A 14,583-nucleotide genomic window follows, 5' to 3' on the forward strand; every position below is an offset into this window, starting at 1 on the left:
GAAGGGTTTGCCTCGTGTGTCTGGAGGCATCTGGCATCTTGAAGGCTAAAAAGCAAAATGGAGTGCTCTCCGCCACCGGAGAGTTCCCAGCGAGTTAGTCCTCTACTTCCAAGTGTTCAGTGGCTCTCGGCTGCCCCCAGCACAGGGCGGCAACTTCTGGATGCCTCAACGCACTTTTGCAATTTCTTTTTTTCCCTGCTGCCTTTCTTGCACACCGTGTTCCAGCCCGAGTGGACCCCTATTCTCCTGCAGGCCCTGTGCTGCTCCGTGGAGATGTCCGTGTACCCATCTCAGAACCTCCCCCTCTCTGAACCCAACACCCACGACAAGGCAGACGCTCTGTCACCGCCCTCCAGTGCTTGGTCATTATGCAGTACTGTCTGTATCTTGCTGTACTTCTAGACTGTAAATTTATAAAGACAGAAATCAACGAATGTGAGAAGTTAATACTTCTTCCTGTCCGGTGCCACAGTCTGAATCTGGAGTAGTCCCCACAGGTGCGTGTGTTAAAGGCCTGGTCCAGCGCACTATTGGGAGACCGGGGAACTTTAAGCGCAAAGCCTGGTGGGAGCTCTTCTGGTTACTGGGCGCGCGGCTTTGGAGGGAATCACTTGGCTTCTGCCTCCCTTTCTTCTCTGTCACTTCCTGGTCCACAGCAGAGACGCTGTGCCCTGCCTGTGCTTTTTCCATGACACAATGTTGCCCTTTGCTCAGAAGGGATTTAAAAGTGTAGGTCCATCAGTCAGTGACTGGAATCCCCAGAACTCTGAGATAAAGTATCTTTTTTTTTTTGGTATGGTGATTATGGCCGGTATTTGCTCTAGTAACTCACCACTAACACGTAGGCCTGAGGGCAACCATGTTTAAGAACGTAAGTTAGAAGGGGACTAGCTGAGCGCATAAGGGGGCGCTACTAAAGGGGGTTTAAAAATGAATACCTTGAAGTGCTCTAACTGTTGACTAACAAATGAAAAATTAACTCTAGCTAATGAAACTTATCACTTTCTTCATCCACTGCACCACCGCTAAAAGCCGCGCAGATATTAAAAACATCCGTGACTCATTTTTATGCAAAATTCCCTGCTGATACACATCAGCTCTAGCCACCTAGATGAATAATCAAGTGTCGTTTCCAATAAGTCAGAGACTCCTGTCAAGAGTTGTGGCCAATTAGAACTTACTCCAGTGAGGAAGTGGCTGCTGATGTTGCCAAGCAACAGCCAAGCTGTAAAGCACTTTGAGATGCTCTTTTCCATTTAACCAGCGGCAAGTTGGGAGTGACATTATGATTCTAGCAAAAGAAAGACAAATTATAACTCAGGATGGGGTACTGATGATGATGAGTGTGTTTTCTTTTAAATGCAAATGGGAAATGAACATTTAAAAGTAGAATTTAAACAGTCCATCCTTGTTCTGATTTTAATTATAAGATGAGGTACCAGTGGGACACAACTGTGGCTCAGGGTGGCTCAGGGTAATGGTATCGTGCTGCTAGATAAATACCCAGACGTCCTAGAAAATGGGTAACCGGTCAGACTGGGACAACATATTTTTGGACTCTGAAGTATTTATTCCCACAGCTTTCCTGGTTTATAATGACTTTTATTTTTTATTGTTTGGAAGGATTAAGAAATAAAGGCAAATATTAAAAATAAACCGCCAGCCGCTGATGCTGCCAAGAGAAAGCTGCTTGCTCCAGCATTATTGGAAAACCCTCTTCTGCCGTCGAAGCCCCCATACCAACTGCCTCAAGAGTTTATGCTGGGAATTAATGACCAAACAAAGCCCAAAGCCGGGATGATGACTGTGATCGTGCACACTTTGACAATGAAACGGTTCGAGCCATGCATTCACTCGTAAGCTGGCTGTATCGACTTGAATTTTTAAAAATTGTAACCATTCTTGAGTAATACGTCTTCTCCCAGGCAGGAAAGGCCTGTGGGGAGTAATAAGCACATATGCCTCTGTCTATAAGACTCATACATTACTGACTATGCCTTCCCGACAGGAAACATCTGGATGAAAGTGAAAAATTAGGCAGAGAGCTGTAGCCCTCGGTGCTGCTCAAGATGCCAGCCAGCCTTGTCTGTTTCACGTTGTGGAGAGAGCCAGCGCTCCCGCCCCCACCCCACCCCCACCCAGCCCCGTGTGCACTGCTATGTGAGGGGCTTGTTCACTCTTGGGTGAGAGCCACATCCTCAGGGTCTCACTGGTCTCTTGAATCTGCTCAGTCCTTTCTTATTGGGTAAGTGAGCAAATGTCCACCCTTGATAGAGAGGCTCAGGACAGAGCATATAAGCTGTGGAGTGGGGCTGAACAATAAGTGTCACTGAGTGGCTGTGTGTGCAGGTTTGGTCTTTAAGAGTGGGTTAAGCAGCGCTGGGCCTTTCATAGCTGGGTTACTGGGAGCATGCCTTTGAAGGGGACTGTGGGACCCTGGTCCTTTGTCTCTGCTCTGATTCTGGATGTGACCATTTGTTCCAACACACGCTCTGTCATGGTGTGCTGCCATCTGCCATTCTCAACGGAGGCCAAGCCAGTGGAGACGATTGACTTTAGACCTTGACTTTGCTTACTTGCAAGCTAGCTAGACCTTTTATATTGATAGGTTATCTATCTCAGGTATTTTTATTGTGCTGATGCAAAGCTGATTAATATGATGCCATGTTGATTTGTTCTTGAAGCCTTAAAAATGAGATTTACAGTGGAAACTGCAAAGATCTACCATCTAACAATACCATTTTGCTCAATAACAAACTGGCATTTACTCTCCACTTCGAAAAACTATGAGGCCAGAATAAATAAAGCTGAACTGATAAGCAAATGTTTTTATAACATGTTAAAATCTGTGATGATTCTAACAGTTTGTAATATTTCATTAATGATTTCAAATACCTTTCTTTGGTAGTTGTATTAATCAGCTTTCTGCCACCATGACGAAACATCTAAGACAACCAATTTATAGAGAACATGGCTCACTTTTTTTGGGGTTTCAGTCTGTGATCAGCCGGACCTATGGTGAGACAGCATGTTATGGTTGGGGTTTGTATCAGAGCAAAAACCTCTGACTTCATGGCCAGGAAGCAAGAGAAAGAATCTGAAATGTTTGGGACGCCGCAGCCCCCTTCCGGGCTTCACCTCCTATCAACTTCCAGGAGAGCCACACTAGGGACACAGTGAAACACACAGGCTACAGGAGATATCCAGAATCCCAGTCATGGCAGAAGCCGCCCTAGCTCATCACATCAGTGTGGTTGTTGTTGGCTTCCTCCTTGATGCGTGTTCCCGAAGGCCACCTGCCACCCTCCTGCGGACACACACGATCTTACAAGAGTCGGTGAAACTTACTCCTTCAGGTTGGAAGACAGATGCACGCAGATCCACTGTATCTGCCCTCTTTCTGATGAGTTATGACACTTAAAAACAAAACAAGAGCCAACCTGACCTGTTAGTTCTGTGTTTTCCTTGGAGACGTATGGATTTAGTTTCAATTTTGTTTCCTGAAATTAAATCCCTTTACTTCCTGATTCACAATAAAAGTGCGCACAGTTTCAGGATTACTCATGGCCTTTGGTGAGGAATCTAGTGAAATACTGTCAAGGCCTAAACAAATCTCCCAGCTGCCCTTTTAAAAGCACAAGCACTTTCGGAGAATGGGTGGAAAATCTGGCAGGTTAACCAGGCAAGATTTTCTCATATGAAAAAAATCAGTTGTGTTCTTTGCAATACTCAGTAATCCATTCTATCAATCCCAGTCACTATCATGAGACTAGGATTCTGCTGGTCTCTCTGTCGATCACACTTGCTCTGGCTCCACCTCTGTATATTATCCCCAGAAAGACTAAAGCCAGAAGCAATTTATTTTTAAATGAAAATGTGACCTCACTTGATTCCCAGCTTTTCCAAACAAACAAAAGCCACACAAATGTGCATACACACACACAAGCACTGTTGACTGAGGCAGTCTCACACAAGGTAAGTCTAAGAAGCCTCCAGAAATCAATAGGGTGCGAATGTTAGGGAAGGGGGCGGGTGGCACTCTGTGCAGGTAAAGAACCTCCTAGTTGCCACAGCACCAAAGGAAAAGTCTCACAAGTCTAGAAAAAGCAGGCTTTTTTTCTTCTTTTGGTTTTCAAGACAGGGTTTCTTTGTATGGCCTTGGCTGTCCTGGATTCACGTTGTGGATCAGGTTGGCTTTGGACTCACAGAGATCTGCCTGCCTCTGCCTCCCTAAGTTCTGGGGTTACAGGTGTATGCTTAGTTAGCTAAGGCTTTTTATTTTGTTTTATTTTATTTTAGAATAACCTTTGGAGGTGGGGGGAGGCGGTGACAAGCCCTGAAGTTTGGTAACAGAAGGTCAAAAGCTGCTTATTTGGGACACCCTAGCGATGCTGCGGTCTCGCGGCTGTCCCCATGGAGCTGTTTGTAGCGTTCAGCATTCCTGCACAGTCTGGTTTCCTTTGTCCCTTGATGCCCTCCGTTTTTCACTTTCATGTGAACGGATTGTGAGTTTGTGAGGAGAAAGCCAACAATTTGCTACATCCTCTTTTTGAATTTTTCTTTTCTTTTTCAATTATGTGTATGTGTCTGTGTGTGAGGATGCGCACGCAAGCATGGCTGCACAGACAGGCTAGAAGCATCCAGTTTCTTGGAGGTGGAGTTACAGGGAGTTGCGAGCCACCTGATGTGAGTGCTGGGAACCAAACTTGGGTCCATGGAGCCATCTCTCCAGTCCCTTGATTTTTTCTTCTTGATGAAATGATTTCCCTTTTATTCTTTCTTGTCACATGGCAGTCACTGGAACAAAGTTTCTTAGTTTGCTTTTTCATCCATCCACTGAGCCATCATTGCTGAGTGCCTGTTAGATACCTTGTGTTTGCAGCTAAGAGTTAAAAAGAGAAAGAATAAAAGCTTTGTCCCCTGAAGCGTTCACATAGCAGGATGAGATACTCAACAAGCACAGTAAGGATATGAATGGAATAGACCCTTAGGGTCACTGAAAGAAGGAAGACACAGGCGACAGGGCCTGGAAAACCAGCAGATTTGAGCTTCGGGGTGGGGGGGAGTGCATCAAGCAGAACACTCACACACTGGGCCTATCCCATTCAGGCATTAGAAGAATCATGGAGGGCCCACAAAGCCCTCAGGCATGATGGAGGAACCCACAAAGCCCTCAGGAACCATGGAGGAACCCACAAAGCCCTCAGGAATCATGGAGGGACCCACAAAGCCCTCAGGTTGTCGGGCACCTTAGATGTTTTGAGTCCATGGGACTCAGAGTAGCCAAAAAGAATTAGTTTTGTTGTTGTTGTTTGCTCAGTTGTTTGGTTTGGCTTGGCTTTTTGAGACAAGGCCTCATCATGTAGCTTAGGCTGACTTCAAACTTGCAATCCCCCTGCCTCCATTTCATGAATGCTGGGATTATAGGCAACAAGTTGTGCTCTGCCTCTGGTCTCATAGTGAGACTCAATGAGCTAGAGGTGAAAGGTTCAAGGAAGCATCTAGAAACCATCAGGGGCACATCTGCTGCAGAAGGGGGTAGCCAGGACACACTTCTTGGACAGCCTGCCCTGTCCATATCTCCTTCCACAAAGAGTTGGGATTGGATGTTCGGGAAGCTAGCTCAGAGGCAATGCAAACATCAACTTTTCAGTGCACAGTTGATAGGGAAGGGAGGGCCATTGCGTTGAGAAAGGAGGATGCCCAGAGTCTTCAAGAATTTGGGACATCTCACAGAGCCTGATGGTCATTCTAAATTTGTCTTAAAGATGACCTTGGCCTGGCTCCCCACCTAGCGTTCTGCTGAAAAAACAATTTTTTCTCCTGCATCAGCCAGGGCCAGCACTTCCATGTCTACGACATGACTCAGCCCTATGAAGGGCTTCACCCTTCAGAAAACATCCTACCTCAGTTGGTAGTTTGAAGCTCACAATCTCAGACCTGGCTGGGGGCTCCAGAATGGGAATTTGCATTTGAACAGGCTCCCAAATCAATCCATTAAACATTAAAGTTTGAGAAACACTGCTTTAATTTTCTCCTGAGTACCTCAAAGTGCCTCAGGCCATGTCTGGGGACAGAGCCAGACATGCAGTATGAACCACTGATTTATGGTGCCTGGGTGGGTGGGACACCAGAGAAATAGAAGCCGCTTTGCTTTCTGTAGAATGGATAGGCTGAGGGCCCCAGCAGGTGAGACCCTTTGATGTGCACCTGGACACCGCCACCTCTGCACCTGGCCCAGCTCTTCACCCCACTTCGGAGAGAGGCCTGTTCCCTAAGGGACAGAATCTGTCTTCCTGTCTCTTACCTCATTCAATTTTCAGGACTGAATGCAGACATCAGGGCACCTCTGACTTCTTCCCATCTTCTGCCACGCAACAACAGGATGCTGTCTGCTACTAGCTTGGGTTCCAGACCTGAAGCCTGATGGAAAGCAACAAGCAGAGGGTTAGCACCCAGGGAGGCAAAGCCTTCTTAGTGGCTGTTAGAGTTAGCTTTAACTGTCAGTCAAGTCATCTGAGAAGGGACCCCCAACTGAGGGATGGAACAGATCAGACTGGCCTGTGGGCAGTTACCTTGCTTGATAGTTGAGGGAGGTGGGCCCCGCCCACTGTCCGCCCACTGTGGGCAGCACTGTTCGCTGGGCTGTATAAGAAGCTAAAAGTATGAGTCTACAAGTGAGCCAGCATTCTTGAGTGGTTTTCTGCTTTTAAGATCCTTCTTGAGTTTGGGTCCTGACTTCCTTCAGTGATGGACTGTGATCCTTCTGGAGGGACAAGCCAAATAAATCCTTCCTCTACAGAGTTGCTCTTGGTCAGAGCATTTTATCACAGCAACAAAGTGAAACCAGGACAGTGGCAATTGAAGGGCATAAAAAGCATCCCTATTAAAGTCCACCAAATGATCCAAACCTAGATTTTTCTTGCAAGGACACAGAACAGGATTATAATGTTCATAGGCAAGGATCTAAGACCTAGAGCTGAGGAAAAAAAAAAAAAAGATGGACAGATCTGCCAGCCTTGTCACAGTGTGGACTCCATCCAAACAACTTAACAGCATCAGGGTGCCCTGAGGCCCCCATGGGACCCTCCGAGGATGACCAAAATGGGTTTCCTAGGTTGAAGTTCAGTTCTGAATTTTGTGGCAAGAGATTTTGGTTGTCTGGGTTGATGGATTTGGCTCAGACATAACAGAATCATGCGTCCACGTTCCTAGGATGTTAGAGGCACGAGAAAGGACTGATGAACAAGGCTCCTTCAGAGGATCCCAGGACAGCTGTTGTGAAGGGCTTGTCTGCTCTGTGGGTCTACGTTCTAGTGGTCATTGTGTTTTCTTTTAACTTTAACTTTGAAAATTTCATATGTGAGCATTTGCATCCTCCCCTTCCTCTTCTCCCATGCCCACCCCTGCTGACTCCTCCTCAAATTCATGATTTCTTATTCTTTAGTTACAGATACGCACACGCACACGCACATGTGTGCATGCACACACACATACACACAAATCTATAAGTACAATCTGCTGAGTTCATTTAGTTCTGCTCACGTGTGTTTAGAGCTGACGCTTTGGTTTTGGATAACCTACTGAGGACTCATCCTTGGAGAAAACTTATTCTTCCTCTCCCAGCACCCATTTTGCCTGCAGCTCTTCATCTAGAAATGGAAACTTGCGAGATTTCCCCATGTGTATTGGTATGTCAGCGGGTGTTGTCATTTATTAGGCCTTGTCATTTTTTCCTTTTATTGAAAAAATATATTTTTCATACAATATATTCTGATTACGGTCTTCCCCCCCCCCCCGCCCCCAAGGTCTTTCTTTCAAGCCTTGTTTAGGCAGCAGCCTTGCTGAGAGTTCCTGATACCACCTCACTGTCCTGTGGAAGACACTGTCTTGAAGCAGGCGTTCCGGTCCTCTGGCTCTTACAATCTAGGTCGACTGTTCTTTGCATTTCGACCAGTTGTAGCTTTCTGCAGTGGTCTCCATTGGCTGCAAAAAGAAGCTTCATTGATGAAGGGGGAGATCTGCACCTACATACATGCAAGTCGTGTGTCTAAAGGTAGGCCCAGGAGTGTGCCTATGACACAGGGCACGTGGGAGTCGGAGGGACGCAGCAGGCACAGGGGATGCATAGCCTGTGTCTGGAGCTAGGCCTGTGAGGGTCATTATTTTTTTTCTAAATCAACCTCGGTTTGTTAAATGTCCAGTATAGGCTTTACGACTTGAACCGTCTCTCTTGAAATGTTAAATACTGAAATTTGAATCCCTAGAACCCCATATTTGATCATAGAGATTTTAATAGGTCATTAAAATAAATAAAGCCTTTATGGTGAGCCCAAGTTCAGTGTGTTTGGTGCCTGGATATTCTTATAAGATTGGGACGCAGACAGAGGTGGCGATATAGAAGACAGTCATTTAAGCCAAAGAGATAGGTCCCAGATGACATCAACCCTGACCTTGCTCATACTGCCAGCCTTTCCAGAACTGTGACAAAATGTGTCTCTATGTGTGAGTCCCTCAGTGTAAGACAGTCTGCTGTGGTCCCCCAGAAGAGGAGACACTTTGCTTTGGCCCTTGTGTTGGTTTGCTTTCTATTGATACAACCTACCTAGGCTGTAACCAAAAGCAACTTGGAGAGGAAAGGGTTTATAGCTTTACAGGCTATAGTCCATCTCGGAGGGAATCAGGGCAGGAACTTGGAGGCAGGAACTGAGGCAGAGAGCGTTGAGGAAGAGTACTTACAGCCTCCTCCTAAAGGTTTACTCTGCTTGCTTTGACCTGCCTAGGAGTGACACCTCCCACAGTGGGTGGAGTCCGGGGCCCTCCCACATTAATCAGTAATAATAAAATTTAAAAATGCCCCACAGACTTGACTGCAGACAATATAATGGGGGCATTTCTCAGTTGAGGTTCCCTCTTTCTAGATGATTCTAGCTTGTATCAAATGGACAAAAAACTAACCAGCTCAGCTTTAATGAGGCTGATGGTTGAATGGAGAAGTAGAGAGTAATGAATATCATTGCAGTTTATGAGAAAGTGAGGCTTCTCAAGGGGAAGATTGGGTATGGGGGTATGCATGGCCAGGAGGTCTCTGAGAATAAGTCACCTAGAAACAGAGCCAAGAAGCATACAAAACAGCCCCTAGCCACCTGCTCCTTCCCCTTCTCCCCCAGCCCATTCTTCTCCATCCTAAGAGCAGCTTTCCCAGTGGTGGTTACAAATGGTGTCCTCACTGTTGGGCAGTGGCCCCTAGCCCTAGGATGCAGGGGGATTACAGGACCAAGCGCTCTGCAGAACCATGTGTGCCATGGGCTCCACTATTTCCTTTCACTGTTTTAATTATAGCTGAAGCATGAAGACAGCCATCATAATTCAAATGCCTTGTAAAAACTCCTATTTAGAGGAAAATTATAATTTTCTGATAAAATATGAACACTCAAAATAAGCCATAAAACATAACTGCAAAGTATCTAGAGGATTTAATTATATATTAGAACCAAGTTGCTGGGATATTTTTCTGCAGAGGAATACCTCTCTATATTTAGAATGAGATTCTTTAGGAGTGCCATGGCCACTAAATTATGGTTTTATGGAATTTTTGGAACATAATCTGTTTATTTAGGTTCCAGAGTGAAAGGAGGAAATCATACATTATGGATATTTATAGAGTGGCAAAGCCCCAGCCTGTGCCATGCTGCTAAGACTTTTCACTCAGAGAAAAAGTGAGACACAGGTTTACACAGTTTCTACAGTTCTGCTAAGACAGACTGGCTTGTTGAGTCAGGGTCAAGACTGACTGGATTGGTCCATCCTTAAGACCTAAAAAGTTGTGGCCTGGGGAGCTAGCTTAGTTGCCATAATGCTTGTTGTGCATTGAGGCCTTGAGTTCAACCCCCAGAACCCATGTGAAAAAAGGTGTGCACTCGTACGCTGAGCACTGGGGCTGTGGAGCTGGACAGACCTCTGGGGCTCACTCATCATCCACCCTAGCCTACTCAGCAAGCAAACTCCAGGACGGTAAAAGTCACTGTATCAAAATAAAAAATGAAAAACAAGGATGGCACCTGAGAAATGACACCTGAGGTTGACTCCTGGGATACACACACACATAGCTGCGCATTTGTATGCAGATGCTAAAGACCTAAGGACTGGGTCCCTGCCATCTCGCTCTCCATGGAATAAGTTAGCAGACTCTCACCACAGCCCATTTGCTTACTGCACCCTTAGCCTAGATGCTCTGTTGGTATTCTCCATGGTTCTGCGGTGTGTGTGTGTTCTTTTTCTTTTCTTTTTCTTTCTTTGTTTGTTTTTTAAGACAGGGTTTCTCTGTGTAGCCTTGGCTGCCCTGGACTCACTTTGTAGATCAGGCTGGTCTTGAGATCCACCTGCCTCTGCCTCCCCAAGTGCTGGGAATAAAGGTGCGCACCACCATGCCCGGCTTTGTGGGTGTGTGTTTGTTTGTTTGCTGATAGTCAAAGTCAGAGGTAACATTCACAAGAGTATTTCGTGTCTAAACATGTATTTGAAATGAAAAGACTAGTAATTGCTCTTTTCAAAAGATGGTGAGAAGGTATTAATGTCAAGGGTAGCAGCTATTTTTCTTGTGGCTATGACCAAATACCTGATAAGAACCAGCTTAGAGAGGAGAGGGGCTTATAGTTTGAGGGGATACAGTCCTTCATGCTGGCAGAGGCCTGCAGCAGGCTCTGTGGTGGTGGTGGGGTTTGTCCATGGGCTGCTGCTTGTCCATGTCTTAGTGGATCAGGAATACAGAAGGGATGAGCAGAAAGTAGGCCATGTCCCCCAGAGGCCCACTTCTTCCAGTGAGGCCTAAAAGCTTCCTACTTCACAGACCATTGGCTGGAGCTGAGTATTCAGATACATGAGCCTGTGGTACAAATTTTTTCACATCCAAACCTTTTGCCCCTGGCCCCTATGGGCTTTTGGTCATCCCCTAATGCAATATGTACTCAGTGCAGCTTCAAAAGCTTTCCCAGACTCCTAGCTGTAACTGTTCCAAAGTCCAACGTTGCTTTTGAGACTCAAGGCTATGACGCTTGTAAAACAAAAGAAAACAAAGCAAACAACTACCACCACAACAAAATAAGCTTTCCATTTTCCCATCCCTAAAATAGAGAAATGTGAGCATAGCAAAGAAAAATTGGGCCCAAGCAAAACCAACACCCAGCAGGACAAATGCCAACCCCCCAGCTCCGTGTCAAGTATCAGGGACACCTGATGGCATCATCAGAGCTCAAAGGGCTTGAGTAGTCGTACGTGTTGGCTCTGTTATCTGTAACACACGTGGTCTCTCCCGAGGGTCAGTTCTGCCCAGTGCTCGAAGTTTTCCTCATGAACTGGCATCTCCAACCAACATCCTGGGATTCTACTGCAACTCAGGTTCTACCCTCAGAGCTTTGTGCACAGCCTTCCCGAGAGCTTCCTGAGGGGACTCTAACCTGCCACACAGTTTCTGGCCTCTGCTGCTTTCTGAATCCTTGGTGTAAACTTCTCTGTGTAAACTTCCTGTAATTCTTGGCTTCACATACCTGCAATGTTGGCAAGGAATCCAATCCTTATAGGAGATGGCGATGGAGCCTCCCCCACTTGGGCCACAGGTGCACCAGGCTCTGTGTGCCTTCACGGCTGGACCTGGGCAAACCTCCCCTGGTGGCCATGCCCAGACAGAATGACCCACAGACTCTCTTTGCTTGGGCAGTCTCTTTTCAAATGAAAGATTTGCTAATAAGCTTTCACTACTCCATATCCCCTGAAGCAGTCAGTGGATAGGGCCTTGCTCTCATGTACTTTTCCTGTTGTTCCAGTGAAAAGCACAGGTTTTCTTTTGATCCTGCTAATGCCACAGCCTGGATTCCACACTGTGTTGAAAATTCCTTCACCAAACAGCGAAGTGCATTAGTTTTGAATTTAGCTTTCTTCATTTTCAGGACATAGGTATAATGCAGCCATATTCTTTGCTGGAACATGACATCTTGCTCTCCCAGAAACTCCATAAACCTGCCTGTAACTGTCTACATTTCTATTGGTGTTTTGGTCTTCCTTTTATCAGAATAGTCCATTAAATTCTGCTTATGGCACTCTAGGCTTTTCCTGGTCCACTTCTCCGAACTCCTCCAAGTTCTTCCTAAAAGCCTGTCCTAAAGGCCCATGAGCCAATATAGTTATAGCAACTACCTCACTTCTCAGAACCAGTTTTGCTTTTTTTTTTTTTTTTGTATTAGGTTTCTTTTTTTTTCCCTCATGGCTGTGACCATATACCCAACAAGAAGCCACTCACAGAAGGAAAAGTTTGCTGAGTTTAACAGAGTGAGGGGCAGCAAAGCAGCCGGTGGCTCTGCCGCAGTGGGGTTGTGGCACTGCTTGTCCATGTTTTAGTGCTCCAGGAAGGGGCAGGAAATAGACCTGGTATATAAATCTCAAGGCCTACACTTCAGTGAACTACTTCTTCCGCTAGATCATGGCTCCTAAAGGTTCTAGGATTTCTCAAAATAGCACTACCACTGGAGACTAAATATCCACATACATGAGCCTGTGGCTGAGCAGGGTGGGGCATTTTGCATAAAAATAACAACAATAAAAAACGAAAACAACAACAACAACAAACCCATAGGGGTGAACCAGTTGTCATATTCTAGAATGTTTACCTGGAAAAGAAAACAGCTTGGAAAAGCAGGCTGTGGGACTTGGCATGTGCCCAGTGTGAAAATTTATTGGATTCATATTACACAAGAGAGGAGATTTAGGTTGTTTTTGTGACCCTGAGTTGTGGAATTGGAAAGAGCTCATAGGGAAATCACATTTATCTCCAGGGGAACCAGTTCTCTAATGAAAATTTTTAATCATTAAAAGTCAAGCCAACCTGCCTTCAGTGGTGAGCTCCCCACCCCAGGGTTGGAAGACAAACAGCTCACACAGGAGCTTGACCTTTGGGGCTGGGGCGGGGCCTAGATGACCCCTAGAACTCTCCCAGCTGAGACTTTATCATCGTGCCAGGTGGTTGAGATTTGCAGGCAGGGTCTCACCATGTAGTCCAGGGTGGCCCCAAACTCTCCATCCAAAGAATGCCTTGGCCTGCTGAGTGCTGGGATTATAAGCATGTGGTACAGGGATGGCTTTTCTTTTTTTAAGTAAATTTTGAAAAATTAATATACAAAATGAACATACAAAAAATATGCAAAATTAGCCCATTAGGCGACTACCGCCACCATTATCCACGCAGCTCTTTCTTTTTTAATCCTTACACGTGTGTGTTTATGTATTCATACCACAACATGAGTGTGGAGGTCAGAGAAGAACTTGCAAGAGTCAGTTCTGTCCTTCTAAGCTCTTTTTCATATTTAAAATTTTTTCAGATGTATCTGTTCATTGAACATGGTACTGTATTACACACAGCATTTTCATATGAGCATGTATTGTATAAAGAGCATATTCACCTCCACATCCTACTACCAACCCCACCCTGCCAGATCCCCTTTGTTCTCAGAGCAGTTTTACATCCGTTCTCATGCCATACACATGCGCATGGCTTTATGTGTTGGTCTAAAATCCAGGGACCACAAATGAGAGAAAAGAATATCTGTCTTTTGAAGCGAGCTTAATTTGCTTAAGGTGACGATCTCTGACTGCAGCTTTGTTCTTTTTTTATGGCTGAAAACAATTCTGTTGTGGATAAATATATACCTTTTCTTTATTCCTCCTTCTGTTGTTGGGTATTTGAGTGGGTTCTCTAGCGCTGCCACTGTGAGTCACCCAGCAATGACCGCTGATGTGCAGTCTCTGTGATGTGCTGACTGGGAACACAGAAGACTTTCCATTGTGCAGACCTGAAACTCTACCCGCTGGGCCACAGACCTTGCTCCCCAGCTCTGGCTACGCAGTTCCCCCATTCCCTTTGCTAAGGAAGGCCCTGAAAGATCATGAGGGCCCTTGAAGGAGTGAGAGGTGGCTGGGTAGGCAGGAAGGGAGGACTCTAGGTCTTCAGAGAGGAGCACCAGAGACACAGTGCTCCGGACTCCTGCCTATCAGTCTGGCCATGTATGCCGAGTGTCGGCCAAGGTGCCTCAAAGTTCTTTCAGGTCAGGAGTGTGTAGCGTATGGGCCAGAACCCATAGCATATTAGTGTAGAGCATGGTAACCACTACAGAGGAAAAAGAGCCAGGTGGGAGGTTTCCTGCCTGTAATCCCAGAGCCTGGGAGACCGAAGCAAGAGGATTGTGTGTGAGAGGCCAGGCTGGTCTACACAGTGAGGCCCTGTCAGAACAGTAATGAAAATCAGAACAAACATGCAAAACAAACAAACAAACAAACAAATAAAAAAAAGAATGAAAGAAAGGAGACAAATAGAAACAAGAAATAGAGTAGGAACACTTAGTATTTCATAAATAGTTGAGATTTTTATTGTCAAACTCATTGGTCATAGATGTGTGTGTGTCTTGCATATACGTATGTATCATCATTAAAAAAATGTATTTCTTACTGTTGCACATGGCTAATTTCTTGAAAAGCCTATTCTGATCCAAAGGCCAAACCTTTGTGTCATCTATTTCAAATAAAAGCTTACTAATC

General features: G+C 45.6%; 1 protein-coding gene across 1 annotated transcript in view; it reads right to left on the reverse strand.

Annotated features, from left to right (window-relative positions):
- The window catches only part of Tbxas1 (thromboxane A synthase 1), a 149,667-nt gene that overhangs the window by 74,867 nt on the left and 60,217 nt on the right, over positions 1–14,583 (reverse strand). The window contains 1 exon segment of the mRNA XM_060378785.1: positions 6,316–6,423. Within this exon segment, the coding sequence (XP_060234768.1) occupies positions 6,316–6,423 (108 nt within the window).

The sequence above is a fragment of the Meriones unguiculatus genome, chromosome 3 (genome assembly GCF_030254825.1).
Source record: "Meriones unguiculatus strain TT.TT164.6M chromosome 3, Bangor_MerUng_6.1, whole genome shotgun sequence".
Lineage (NCBI taxonomy): Eukaryota > Metazoa > Chordata > Mammalia > Rodentia > Muridae > Meriones > Meriones unguiculatus.